We start from the raw sequence: 13,288 nt of genomic DNA, 5'->3' as shown, positions 1-13,288 counted from the left end.
CTGAGGCTGGGACAGGAGTAGTGAGAGGGTGTTGGCAGCTGATGCTTCTGCAGGCCACACCCGGCCACCCACAGGTCTAGAAAGCATCCTGGGTGTGGGCTGGTCGCTTTGTGGTCCCCCCAGGCAGTGGAAAGCAGAGAGCACTTTGTCCTGTCCCTTTGGCGTCTGAAGCATCGGAGAGCTGCCTGGAAGGTGCATCTGTATCCCCCATGGCAGGTGGCTGCTGAAGAGTTGTGCCTCCTGCTCGGCCAAGTCTTCCAGATTGTGTACACGGAGTCAACGATTGACTTTCTGGACAGAGCCATATTCGATGGAGCCTCGACACCCACCCACCACCTGTCATTTCACAGCGGTAGGTGGGCTGGAGGGCAGGCAGAGTTGGAACACAGCAGTGCTGCTCTGCTGTCCAGGGGCTCTAGCTGGCGCTGGGTCCAGGCTTCAGTGCTCACATTAACCTAAGGGCTTAGGACAGACATGTCCCCATGTAGGCCAGCCTGGCGGCTTCCTACATAGCTTTGGGTCCCAGAACATGTTCTGGAGCCACATACAGCTAGAGGCACCTCACCTAACTCAGGGCAGAGGACCGTGCAGGCTCTATGCTAGGGCTGAGAGTTTGGGGGCCTCCCTGCCAGAACCCCCACTTGCTCTCTGAGAGGGCCCCTCCGAGGATGAGGGTGGCCCGAGGTGGCAACTGGAGGAGGCTGTGCCCTCTGCGTGGACTCAGTGTAGTGTCTTCAGGGATCTGTCAGCATGCACAAGGCACTCCACTTGCACACGGCTCTCAGCTCTTTCGTGCTGGTACCTACTGCCCACCCTCTCACAGCTCACCTGCTGCATGTGGCCTTAGGTCATCTGTCCAGCAGCTCTTGAGTGGCTGCTGAGCACCAGGCCTTTTGTTGCTCCTGGAGTCTCTGTCATCAGCAAGCAGCCATGGAGTCTGGCTGGGTCCAGGCTGGGGGTCAGCCCTCCAGTGCTGGCCCTGGTCCTTGCCCTTACCCACTGCATGACATGGGGCAAGTTGTACAGCATCTCTGATCCAGTCTTCATTTAAATGGGGCAGTGATGTGCCTGCTCAGATCAGAGAAGACAAAATGACAGCCCCATGACGCTGCTGGTGCAAAGCTGACATCCACATGCTGTGCTTCCCTCGTCTTTGGCCATTTGGCCGATGGCCAGGATCAATGCACCACCACTTGGCCTGGGCCTGCACAGGCTGCTTCTCTCTCAAGTGCATGCAGGAGCCCTCTGTGCCAAGACCTCTGTGAGAACCTAGCCACTGGACTCAGCGCCCGTCCCCTGTGTGACAGGAAGCATATTTTCCTCTACAGACGACTCTTCCACCAAAGTGGACCTGAAGGAGCCCTATGAGTCGGAAGCCATCCCCTTGTGAGTGCCCAGCCTGGGTCTCAGCGGTGCACATGGCCCGGCCTCCCCTTGGCCCTGCCCCTGCCCCGCCAGACCCTGCCCCTGCCCCACCTTGCCCTGCACAGGCACCCTTCCCTCTCTCAGATCCTGGTCCCAGCCCAGTCACCAGGCCTGTCTACCTGGCTGGATTCCCCAGGGCGCGGTGGGCGGGCAGGCGGGCAAGGCCAGCGCCCACAGCTGGTGTCCCTGCAGCTCTTTCCGCGAGTGTTCGCTAGCGGGCGGCGTCCTGCCGCTATCCTGCGCGCCGACTGCACCGCACGCCAAGACAGTCAGCGAGAGTGAACTGAGCGCCACGGCTGCCGAGCTGCTGCAGGACTACATGCTCACGGTGCGCCCCCGCTCCGAGGCCCGCCTGCACGCCCAGCCCAGGGCGGTGGCCTCAGCTGGAGAAGCTTCTGGGGCCGAGTGGGGTGCCACTTCCCCGCCAGAAATGGCCCTGGGAGAACGTGGGGGAGGACCACAGTGGCAGAGGGACTGGTTGGCTGGTCGGTGGGCTTTCCCTCTGTTACCGACCTCACGTGGTTTTGCTATTGAAAACTCAGCTGGCTGACCCCCGTGTGTGCCCCTAGGGGGCGTGGCTCTGGGCTCCAGGGCACAATAAACGGGCCCCCGGCAGCCCCGTCGAGGGTCAGTTTAGTGCCGAAGAATGGGGCCTCTCGGGTCTCCAGGGAGGCAGGATGTGGCCCCGTGGGCTGGACTCAGGGGTGGGGCTGGGCAGAGGGCCTGGCTGTCACTGGGTATCACTGCTCACTGCACGTGTCTCGGCAGCTGCGCACCAAGCTGTCCTCGCAGGAGATCCAGCAGTTCGCTGCACTGCTGCACGAGTATCGCGATGGTGCCTCCGTGCACGAGTTTTGCATCAACCTGCGGCAGCTATATGGGGACAGCCGCAAGTTCCTGCTGCTGGGTGAGTCCCTGGGGGGGCCTTCCCAGGGACGGGTGGGGACGCACCCCCCAGGGCACAGGAGAGGATCCTGTGAGCCAGATCAAGAGATACCAGGCTGAGGTGGGGTGAGCAGGAGTTTGCTGGGTGGAAAAGTGGAAGGACCAGTTTGTGCGGAGATGCTGAGGGACCGGCAGGCAGGGCAGTCAGTGCCTGCCACTAACAGCTGGGCAGCAGCCCAGAACTGCTGCCCATGCCTGAGGGCATCGCCAGGGTGCCTTCTCCTTGCTGTCCCTAGAGAACAGGCCTGGGTGACAGCAGAGGATCCTTGGTCCTGAACTCTGCCTCCAACAGTCTATGTAGGGTGGGTTGAACCCTTGTCTCCATACCAGAGCTCTCTGCTCATGGGCAGAATGGGGTGCTGAGTGAGAGGCACGGAAAGAAGGGCGGGAGGCTGGGCTGCAGACCTGCACCCTCCCTGGGGTCAGGTCCACGGGCAGGACTGGGGTCCGGGCTGAGTGTTTCTTTTCATCTTGTTGCCACTTGGGAGGGTTGGGGAGTGGATGGGGCCCCCAGAAGGGCAGCTGGGCTGGGTGCCCTCCAGGCCCTCATCAGCCTGTCTCTGCCCCTCCCTGCTCTCTTCCATTTGTAAACCCACCCTGCCGGGTGTTTATAGGGCACAGGTGTCCCAGGACTGTGCTGTCACTACAGGGAAGGCCGAGGGAGGACACTTACCCACAACAGGACTTTTTAAGGAGTACCCCTTTGGTGTGGGGCTCTGCTCCAGGGCTGGACCTGGCCTTTGGAGTTGATGCTCTCCCTGGCCGGGTAGCTTTGGCATGGGACCTGGGTGTGGGTGTGGGTGCAAGGCTGCTCTGGGCCGTGCCCTCCTGCCTGTGCCTGTAAAGTGGGGCCGCTGTGAGGCTGTGCCGCCCACCACTGTGCTGAGTGGGCTGGGGCTCAAGTGCACCCTGCACCCGTTGTCTGCAGGTCTACGGCCCTTCATCCCTGAGAAGGACAGTCAGCACTTTGAGAACTTCCTGGAGACCATCGGAGTGAAAGACGGCCGGGGCATCATCACTGACAGCTTCGGCCGGTGCCGGCGGGCCCTGAGCTCCACCCCTACCTCCACCTGCACTGGGGAGAGGGCTGTGGGACACACCGATGACCAGTCTGTGCCATCAGAGGGTGACGAATGGGACCGTATGATCTCAGACATCAGCAATGACATTGAGGCCCTGGGCTGCAGCCTGGACCAGGACTCAGCCTGAGGGGGTGGGCGGCCAGGGCAAGTGCCATCTGCTGTGAAGGACACACCCGGGGTGGCCTTGCTGCCTGCATGGGCTCTGCTCCTGGAGGGGTCCTGTCACCTGACCCCAGACAGCTGTCAGTTTTGCACAGGAACACAGACCCTTAAAGAAGTTTACTGCAATGTGAATGATTCACCTCTGCTGCCAGCGTGTTTCTCATCTGGCGGGGAGGGAGCTGGCCATGCAATTTGGCCCGCCTGGGCCCTGTGCTGGGGCTGGGCTCTTTGTGGCCAGGCCCATGTGAGCCTCAGTTGGCCCCTCACCCCAGGCCCCCCATTGGGTGGTTTCCATAGCCATCTATACTGAGTGCAGGTCCACCTGGAGAGCATGTCACCTTGGAGCCCAGGGTCCGATTGTCAGCGAGACCAGCAAGGGCACCGTGTCCAACTCTCAAGACCCTTGGCCTTAGTCTCCCTTGGGCTGGGCCCCATCTGTGCCCTGGGGACATGGGAGGTGGTGGGGGCTGGGCCTGTAGACTGCAGTGCAGGTGTCAGGAGGCGCAGCTCTGGGCTCCCCTCAAGGTAGTGGCTCTGCCCTGTGACACCCTGCTGGTGTGTGCACTGAGTCCTACGCTGAGCAGGATGGGCACTGGGCTTAGGTAGGGGGTGCAGAGCCCTGGGCTGAGGTGCAGCTGTGTGGTAACTGAGCAGGGGAGTCCCTCAGGCTCTCCACTCTAATAAGGGGCGGGGTGGGATGGGATGAAGTGTCTCAGACTTGGCTCTGGCCCAGGCTGTCCAGGAGCTGGTTGTGGGCCCCAGCCAGGCAGCGCTAAGGGAGACCCTTGGTAGATGCCATTTCTGGATGTGTCTGGAAGCATCCAGAATGGATTAAGACAGCCTTAGTTTGGGGCTGGCCCCCTGAGCCCACCCTTGGCCTTAGCCAGCTGCAGCACACCGAGCCCCCTGAAGGATCTGTGAGGGTCAGGGACTGCTTGTTTTGGGCCCACCAGCAAGTGTCCCCTGTGCTGTGGCCCCACACTGCGGGTCCCCCTCCTGTACTGGGTCAGGGTCCCCACTCTGTGGGCCTGGCCACTGGGAAATATAGGAGAGAATGTGGAGATGGGTGAGCTGTGTGGGGCCCAGTGAGGAGCCAGGCTCTTTAGGGGTTGATTGAAATCTGCCTGAGCAAATGCTGCCTCTGTGGCTTCTCTAGCACAGGCCCTGCTGAGGGGCCATCAGGGGAGTTCTGGAAACACTGGTCCCCAGGCACCCAGGCCTAAGGTAGGTGGTGTGATGGCCCATGAGCTCTGGTTATGTCAGATGCCAGGACATGGGGAGGACGCCCACCCTCTGGAAAGATAGGAGAGGACCCTCATGCTCTGGGGACACAGTGACCCCCACCCTCTGTAGACATAGGGAGAATCACCAGGCTCTGGGGAGACAGGAGGACCCCCACCCCCTGGCGACACATGGGACCCACTCTCAGGATATAGATGACCACCTCCCTCAGGGGACAGACAAGGGTGAGATGATCACTACCCTCTGGGGACAAGAGTGGGGTCCACTACACTGAGGTCACGGGAGGAACCCCCACCCCCACCATGCTCAATCCTGATCAGGCAGAGCCTGTTGAGGGTGAAGTAGTGGAGCAGAACAGCGAGGCAGTAGAGGCACCCATTTACTGAGCAGCAGAGCTGGGGGCAGGACACAGCGGGGCGTTGGTCAGCAGCTACATTGTCAGCTCCTGCAGGAAAAGAAAAGCGTGGGTCAGGCTGGAGAGGGAGTGTCGGCAGCAGGCATACGTGCATAGTTGCTCACCATGATGGCATTGACGATGTCGCTCTGGTTCTCTCTCAGGGCACGTACAGCCTTGGCCCTGGACACGTTGGCCTGTGCCATCACTAGCTCAATGTCACGCAGCTCCAGTCCTGCCTCATCCACCTGGGGGGCAGCAGGGAGGTGCTGAGCTGACCTCTCCCCCAGGCCCCCCCAGATGCAGGCTCAATGCCCGGCCTCACCTCCTCATCGTCCTCCTCACACTCTGGCCTCACCTGCGGCCCTGGTGCTGACTCGGGCACCAGGGCTGCGGGCTCCGCGGGCACCTTGAACTTCTCAGCTGCGGCTCTGTGCACCTGCTGGGACAGGTCCTCGACCTGCGCACAGGGCCAGCTGTCAGCTGGCTGCACCCAGGCCCCCACCCCTCCCCCACCCGCGGCTGCTCAGACCTTAGCCTCCCCAAAGACCACGTAGGTGTCCGAGGCCGGGCTCTTGAAGACGTCAGGCTTGGCAATGACAAAGAGGATGTTTTTGGACTTCTGAATGGTGATCCTGGTGACCCCCTGGATCTGCCGCAGGCCCAGCTTGGACATTGCCTGGGGGCACAGTGGGCTCAGACCTGGGCTCCTAGGGGCCCAGTTGAGGGTGGAGGGGGTGAAGTAGGCCCAGGGGGAGGCAGAAATGCCAGGGATCAGGCTCTGCCACTGACTCCTGGGCACCCCTGTGGCCCCTGCATGCTGCAGGGTGAGTGGCTTGGGCTAGGAGCACCCTCTCTGCTGACACTTTGGCCCTGGTGATTTCACAAGAGAGCACCCAGTAGCGGAGGCCTCCCCCACACCCCGGGAGTCAGTTCTGAGATTGAGGGTCCCTGTGCAGCCGGCCACAGCCCACCTTTCGGGCCTTCTTCTCGCTGCGGCTCTGCTTGGCTTTGGAGCTGGTCTCCTCACTGCCTCCACCTGCAGGGGCCTTGGGAGAGGGGCGGGGTCTGAGTGAGAGCCTGGATGCAGAGACCCAGGGCACCCCCACCCCCTGGCACGGGCACCTGGGCTGGGCACTGCGAAGTCTGCGGCCCTGAGAGCTCCGGCTCCTCTGACTCCCCATGGCTGTCCGAGTGATGGCCGGAGCCTGGAGCCCACAGCGAGCCTGGGGACAGGAGGTGTGAGGCGGCCTCTGCTTTCTGCTGTGCCTTACCCCCTTCCCCCCACCTCCTTTCCCTGGCTCAGGATGTGCTCCAGCCCAGGCCTCCTCACCTTCCTCCAGGCTGTCCTGGTCATCCTGCTGCCCAATGGCTGGGAGACCTTGGGGGCCAGCCGGGCTCTGGGGCCTGGAGCCAGGAGGCACTTGGCCGGGGGGTGAGATCCTCAAGGCCGGGTCTTTGGCATGAATTCCTCCTGTGGGGGCTGCTTTGGGGCTGAGGAGGGCGGCATGGGGCAGGAGGCTGCCCCGCTGCCCTGCCCCAGGGGTGTTTGTGGTTCCTGAGAAGGCAGCCACTGCCAGCTGTGCTCCTGCCTGGGGTGGCAGATGAGCTGGAGAGCTGGGGCACTCCTTGCCTTCCACGGAGTCTTCCTGGGGGCCTTGACAAGGGCGGGGGTGGGGGCCCGCGGGAGGCAGTGCTGCCTTCATGACCCCAGGAGCAGAGGGCCTGTCTGTGGGCATGCTGGGTGGGCCCCCAGTGGGGCCTAATGGGGGCTGTGGCTGAGAGGGACCAAGGATTCCAGGTACTGCCTGGGCCCAATCTGCACTGCCTGGGCCTAGTACAGGTTCCCGCTGCCAGGAGGGTGGTGGAGACATAGGTGCAGGTCCTTTGGGGCAGTGCCCACCTGGCTTGGGCACAGCCCTCGAAGGAAATTCTAAGCAGGAGCCGAGCCCCACCTCTGAGGCCACAGCCACAGGGATCCCTGGCTCTGTGGTGGCCCTCTCTGCTGGGCTCAGAGACTGCACCTGGCCAACCTCAGTGCAAGCAGCAGGACATGCCTCCGGGCTGCTGCTCCAAGGATCCTTCCCAACACCCTGGGGTGCTGACTCGAGATCTCCCTCCCCCTGGCTCTCTGACCCTGGTACCTCCTTTGGGAGTGAGGGGGGCTTAGATCCCAAACCAAGGTTCTCAGGGATATCAGCCAACAGGCCCTCTGCTGCTGCCTCCCTACTGGAGGCAGGATCTGGGGTGTCTGGGGCCTCCATGGTAGGACCTGAGGTGTCCAGGGCCTCTGTGGCAGGATCCGGGATGTCCAGGGCCTCCCTGGGAAAATCTGGGGTGTCTGGGGCCTCCGTGGTAGAATCTGGTGTATCTGGGGCCTCCATTGTAAGATCTGGGGTGTCCAGGGCCTCTGTGGCAGCCTTTAGGGTGTCCAGGGCCTCCCTGATAGAATCCAGGGTGTCCGGGGCCTCTGTGGCAGAATCCAGTGTGTCTGAGACCTCCGTGCCTGGCTCAGGGTTGTCCAGGTCCTCTGAGGCAGGATCTGGGATGTCTGGAGCATTCCTCGTAGAACCTGGGGTTTCCAGGGCCTCTGTGGCAGGATCCGCGGTGTCCGGGGCCTTCCTGGTAGAACCTGGGGTTTCCAGAGTCCCTGTAGCAGGCTTTGGGGTGTCTAGGGCCTCCCTGGTAGAATCCATAGTGTCTGGAGTCTCTGAGGCGGGATCTCGGGAGTCTGGGACCTCTGTGGCAGGATCTTGGGTGTCCAAGACCTCCCTGGTAGGATCTGGGGGATCCAGGGACTCCGAGGCATGCTTTGGGATATCCGGGACCTTTGAGGCAGAATGCAGGTTGTCTGGGGCTTCCGAGCAAGGCCTGGGGTTATCTGGTGTCTCTGAGGCAGGATCTGGGATGTCTGGGGCCTCCCTGGCAAGCTCAGGAGTGTTTGGAGTCTCTGAGGCAGGATCCAGGGTGTCCCGTGCTTCCAAGGCAGGGTCGGGGGTGTCCGGGGCTTCTGAGGCAGGCTCGGCGGTGTCTCGGTCCTCCGAGGCAGTTCTGGGGGGGCCCACATCTTTCCATGAGGTCCATGGTGTTTCAGTGTTTGCAGCTGGTTCTAGGACACCCTGTGGGGCCTGGTCCTGGCCTTCAGTGGTGCTCGCATCCCTCTTGTCAGACACTGGCCTCAGTCCCCAAGCTTCACCTCCTTCTTGCTGGGCCATGGCAGCCATGGCCTCTGTTCCTGGGCCACAGCCAGTGTCTGTCTGCAGGGCCTTGGGGCTGGCTGCAGCAGCAGGTCCCTGGCCTGAGAGGAGGCCTGCATCCTGCAGGGGCAGATGTATGGCCAAAGAGACAGGATCCTGGGGTAAGGTGGGGTCCCCTTCTCCCAGTTGGTGCTCAGAGCTGGCCACAGCAGCAGGTCCCTGGGCAGCTTCCTCCTCAAGGGTCTGCAAAGAGTTTGGACTTGGCAAGAGGTCCTCCTCTTCCTGGGCAGTCCAAGGCTCTGGACCTAAGCTGGTGCTGTTTCCCTCCTGTAGAGGCTGAGGTGTGGCCAAGGTGACAGGTGCTGGTTCTGCGGGAGAGCCTGCTTCATCCCCCTGGGCCTTCAGGGTCACCCCAGTGAGGCCTGGGTCTTCTTGCCGGGTGTGAGGGGCCCTAGTGGCAGCAGATGCCAGGCCTGCAGAGGGGCCGGTGCCTGTCATTTCCGCCATAGGCTCCTGGCCCTGGGTGCAGAGGCCAACCTCTCCCTTGGAGCCCCTGGTAGCCAGCTGTAGGCCCCAGGATGTGGGTTCGCCAGGGCTGTCCTGGAGCAGGATGATGTGCTGTGCATGGGGCTCCCCGCTGTACAGCCTCTCGTCGTCCGCCCCCGTGTAGGAGGCAGAGTCAAGGTCAGAGGAGGCCGCAGAGATGTCGTCCTGGAAGGCAAAGGCCTCATCCACGCTCTCAGAGATGGAGAGGTCGGATAATGACTGCAGGGAGGAGGCGAAGGTGCTGTCGTCCTCACCTGTCCCGGCCACATCTGCTCCCGGGGAGGGTGCCTCCTGCTCTGCCTCCTGCTCCGCAGGCAGGGGCACCACCTCCACCGCTTCCACCTGGAAGATCAGGCTGCCCCGGAAGGGCAGGAGGGAGGCAGGCATCATTGGCTCGTTGGCCAGGAAGTCCAGCTCAAAGAAGTGGCCTTCCTGGCCCAGGGAAGAGCTGCTGTCCACGGAGAGGCTGGACTCTGGGGATGGGGGAACTGGGGACCCAGCAGGGTGCAGCTCCTGCTCATCCACCAGGGACCCTGGGGGGGAGAAGCTCCAGCCTGAGGGAGTGTCCAGTGCTTCTGCCAGGGCCAGCAGGCTCAGGGAGCAGGATGGGGACGAGGCCCAGCTGTCCCCATCTGCCGTGACATAGGAGCCTGAGAGTGATGCAGGTGGCGACTCCCCCTGCTCAGCCTGGGCACCCTGGGTGCCCCTGTGGGGCCCGTGGCTGGGGAGCAGGGCAAAGGCGGTTTCAGTGGGGGTGGAGGGAGGTGTGAAGTAGGAATCAGGGTCCAGGGCAAGGCAAGGCACAGGAGGGTCACCCTGAGAACACAACTCAAGGGGTGGGTTCAGGCTGGCATGCCCACCCTCCCTATTCCTGGACTCTGGTAGAGCTGCGCTGGGTGGTGGTGCCCAGTGTGTCTCCTCACCCATCACAACCCGGGGCTCCAGTGGGGCTGGCTGAGTGCCCCCTGTGGGCTGAACCTCAGGGGACCCTGGGCTGGGGCTGCCCTCCTCTGGGGCCGCCCAGGCCAAGGTGGTGTGGCCCCGCCCTGCATCCCAGCTAGCTCCCTCAGGTGGGGGCCGGGCACTTGGCTTGCTGGGCAGGAATGTGAGGGCCAGGGTGCTGGACCCCCGGATCAGGGCACAGTGCTCCCGCGGGTTCCCTCTTGGAGTGGTGGTCTCAGCTGCATTACAGGACAGATCTATGGAAAGAAAAAGGCAGGCATCTGCCCTGAAGTGGCTTGGGGGTAGCTGAGCACGGTGGGGACCCACGAGAGTGAGTGTCAGCTGGAAGGGCAGAGGGCAAGGGGAAGGGAGTTAGTTGCCTGTCTGGAGGAGCAGTCCCAGAGCTTGCAGCATGGGGAGTGGCTGTGGGCACAAAAGGGCACTGTCTCTTGGACTGCACATGTGCCAACCTCTCGCCACCTGGCACATCAGAGGGCCCAGGAATAGGGGCCTGCATGCTGCCCCTGCTGTGAGCTAGTCCTGCCTCCCTGCTGCCTCTTGCTGCCACACCTGAAGCCAGTCTGTCAGGGTCTCACGGGGCTCTGCCTGCTCTTGGTCCCAGGGCTGGCACAGGGAGGAGGGGAAAGCAGGGGCCATGCAGGCATGTTCTCAGGCGGGGTGTTCCCACGGGTGAGCTGGGGCATCAGGCCAGGGGAGAGTGCTGGTCCCTTGATGATAGCTGTCCAAAGAGGGGGCTCCACCCTGCCCTACTGGTGGCTGAGGGGAGCTGTGGGCTCTGGGGGCGGTGGGACCACCCAGCCAAGTCTTTCCACAGTGGCAGCTGCCGCATGTTGCTAGCCCCTTCTGCCAGGAACATGCGAGTGGGTCCCTTGGCAGTGCCCAGGGCGGCCCAAGCCCTGGCTGCATTCTCTGGGGGTTCCTGCTCTGCCATGCTCCTGTGACCACACACAAGGACATGAGCTTTCTGTCTGTAAAGTGGTTTGCCAGGATTAGAGCTGAAGCTTAGAGGGTGGCTCCCTCCCCAGGCTGCCCCACCTGCCTGAAAAAGAGCCCCAGACCTTGGGCCAGAGGGTCCTAAGAAGGGGGACCTTTGGGTCCACTGGAGGTGGGTGTGGCAGGGGTGTCTGGGTACCAGAGACTGGGCTCTTGGCACTGAGCCTGGCACGCTACCCCTGTGCACTCATATTGGACTTTGGGGCCCTGGGGCAGGGGGAGGGCAGAACTCAGTTAAGGGGGTTGTGGAAGAGAAGCCAAAGGTCAAAGGTTTTGGGGACTCATTTAAGGTCATCAGGCAGTCCAAGCAGAGCCAGCCCAAGACCCTGGGTTTGGGGAGTTCCAGCCTCCCCCTACCCCTTTACTGGACCTCAGAAGGAGGCCAGGACCCTGGACCCAGCACTGTTTCCACCCCCAGGTGACACTTCACCCACTGCAAGGTGCCTTTGGCCCTCCAGCAGCCACACATGGCTGGCCTCTGGGTGGGTCTTCCTGGCTGGTCTTCCAGGCCTAGGCAGATCCCCTTGGCCCCCACCAACACTGCTGGCCCAGCCTCTCCAAGGACAAGGGCCTGCCCTCCAGAGGGTGCACCCCCAGGGCATCCCACCTTCTAGACCAGCTGCCCACCCCTCTGGCTTCCCTGGCCTCAGGCTCCAGTCCTGCCCAATGAGGACCGGTTGCTGGCCCTGAGGTGGCCTCAGGCATTTGGGCACAGGCTTCCCCAGTAGCTGGGGGGCAATTGAGAACCTGCCGCATCCGGTCCACAGCTGCTCAGGCCCGAGGCTCCAGGCAGACAATGGCGCTTGGCAGCTGAGCGGCGGGCCGGGCCGGTAGCGCAAGGCGCCACCCAGCCCAGGCGGTTCGCAGGCCCTCCTGTCGCGTCTGGCTCTGCAGGACACCCCTGCCCCGCCCGCCGTTGCCAGAAGTCCGGTGTGGGGGCCGGCCCGGGGTCAGGATCCAGGTGCGCGGAAGGACAGGGTGCCGAGAGTCCCGGGAAGGGGAGGAGGCAGGCTGGGGCGTGGCGGTGAGGTAGGGAGCGGGGAGGAGGGCGACAGCGGGGAAAGCGAGGGCACCGGTGCGGAGACGCGCTTAGACGGGGTCGCGCCTCCTTACCTGTGCGGGGTCCCGGCCCACCGGCCTCCAGCAACAGCAGGTCAGCGCTGGTAGCCTCCCCCGGCATGGCCTGGCCTTGCGTGCGTCCCCCGGAGCCCGGTCCGACCACACGCCTGTCTCGCCAAGCCTGCGAGGCCACCGCCCCTCGGCCGCGGGGGTGGGGGTCATTGGACGTGTCGGCCCCGCCCCGCCGGCCTGGCCCCCCGAGTGAGCGTGCGCCGGCGCACCAGGCCCTGCGGAGCTCGGAGTGGGGCGGGCGGCCTCCCTCCCCACAGGCAGTGCTCTCATCCGGCGCTGCGCGGCCCCGCCTTTGCGCAGCATCCCATGCCTTATCGGGAGGGGCGTTTGGGGCCTGTCGGAGGCCGGGCGGACCCCAGGGGCATCTCCCCTTAGCCGGTTGGGAAGAGGCGGGAATGGTTAGACCTCGGGGTGAGGGGCCGGGAGCTTTGGGGGAGGAGGCGCCGCACTCCCATGGCTGGCCTCCTGGCCCCCAGCTGCTGGGGCTCTCCGGCCGACATGGTGTCTCCATCCGAGAGGTGAGCAGGTGCCGCAGCCCCGAGCTGATTGGTCAGTCTTCCGGTTTCCCTGGCAACCGCCTCCCGGCACCATGGCAACTGGAGGCCCGGAGCCTGCACGGCAGGAGCGCAGCGGAAGGCCGCCCCAGGGAGCCCTGCGAGCGGGTTCCGGGCTTCCCACAGCGCGGCGCCTTCCCCTAGCGCTCCGGAGGGCGGGCAGAGGGAGAAACACGCCTCCGCGCCCGCAGCATCCGCCCTGCCATACCCTCAAGGATGCAGCAGACCCAGTCCCCTGGGTTGCACCCTGGCTTCCACACAGCCCCCGCGATCAGGTTTGCGGAGCGCCCGCCCTGTGCCAGGCTCCGAGAGACACACGGACATTGTGACCACCCTGAAGTCGACGGGGCCAGGGCAGGCAATCACAACAGCCACTGGTGGGGCTCTCTCCCTAACCTCAGTCTTCTGCTGGCTCTGCAAGAGCCCACGGAGCGGGGTGCAGCACAATGCGCCTCCAGAGTCAGGCCTCCAGAGTCAGGCCACACAGCCGGCTGCCTGTTGGGCACGGCTGTGGCGCCAGATCCCCCATGCCCAGCTGAAGCCCCGTGTCCTGCATGCCCCTCAGTGGGGGCATGTGGCCATCTGCCTCCCTTCCCTCCCCACACCAGCCTCTTCCCTCACCTCCTGAGCCCTTCTCCTGTTGCCTTAGCTGAG

General features: G+C 63.7%; 2 protein-coding genes across 6 annotated transcripts in view; one reads left to right on the top strand and one right to left on the bottom strand.

Moving 5' to 3' along the window:
* The window catches only part of CCM2 (CCM2 scaffold protein), a 141,407-nt gene extending 137,661 nt beyond the window's left edge, over positions 1-3,746 (top strand). For 2 of the 4 annotated variants that reach the window (XM_036994975.2, XM_036994976.2), the window contains exons 6-10: positions 124-352; positions 1,329-1,386; positions 1,618-1,753; positions 2,194-2,332; positions 3,299-3,746. In XM_036994975.2, coding sequence (XP_036850870.1) covers positions 124-352; positions 1,329-1,386; positions 1,618-1,753; positions 2,194-2,332; positions 3,299-3,579 — 843 coding nt within the window. In that variant the 3' untranslated portion in view covers positions 3,580-3,746. The remainder of the gene's footprint in view (positions 1-123; positions 353-1,328; positions 1,387-1,617; positions 1,754-2,193; positions 2,333-3,298) is intronic. The other 2 variants (XM_036994978.2, XM_036994977.2) reach the window with 2 other exon arrangements.
* A 1,475-nt stretch (positions 3,747-5,221) lies between these two features.
* NACAD (NAC alpha domain containing) lies at positions 5,222-12,988 on the bottom strand. 2 transcript variants are annotated; one of them, XM_017659367.3, is made up of 8 exons: positions 12,063-12,988; positions 6,584-10,192; positions 6,376-6,476; positions 6,225-6,299; positions 5,783-5,929; positions 5,609-5,710; positions 5,376-5,498; positions 5,222-5,301 (listed from the first exon to the last, which is right to left on the bottom strand). In XM_017659367.3, exons 1-8 carry the CDS (start codon positions 12,589-12,591, stop codon positions 5,287-5,289), a joined length of 4,701 nt encoding a protein of 1,566 aa, XP_017514856.3. In that variant the 5' UTR covers positions 12,592-12,988; the 3' UTR covers positions 5,222-5,286. The 2 variants fall into 2 exon arrangements, with proteins under 2 accessions (XP_017514856.3, XP_017514855.3); XM_017659366.3 differs by having other exon boundaries at positions 5,576-5,710; positions 12,063-12,982.
* Between the last annotated feature and the right edge of the window lie 300 nt (positions 12,989-13,288).

The sequence above is a fragment of the Manis javanica genome, chromosome 6, assembly GCF_040802235.1.
Source record: "Manis javanica isolate MJ-LG chromosome 6, MJ_LKY, whole genome shotgun sequence".
Classification (NCBI taxonomy): domain Eukaryota; kingdom Metazoa; phylum Chordata; class Mammalia; order Pholidota; family Manidae; genus Manis; species Manis javanica.
This window is presented reverse-complemented; position numbering and strand designations above follow the sequence as displayed.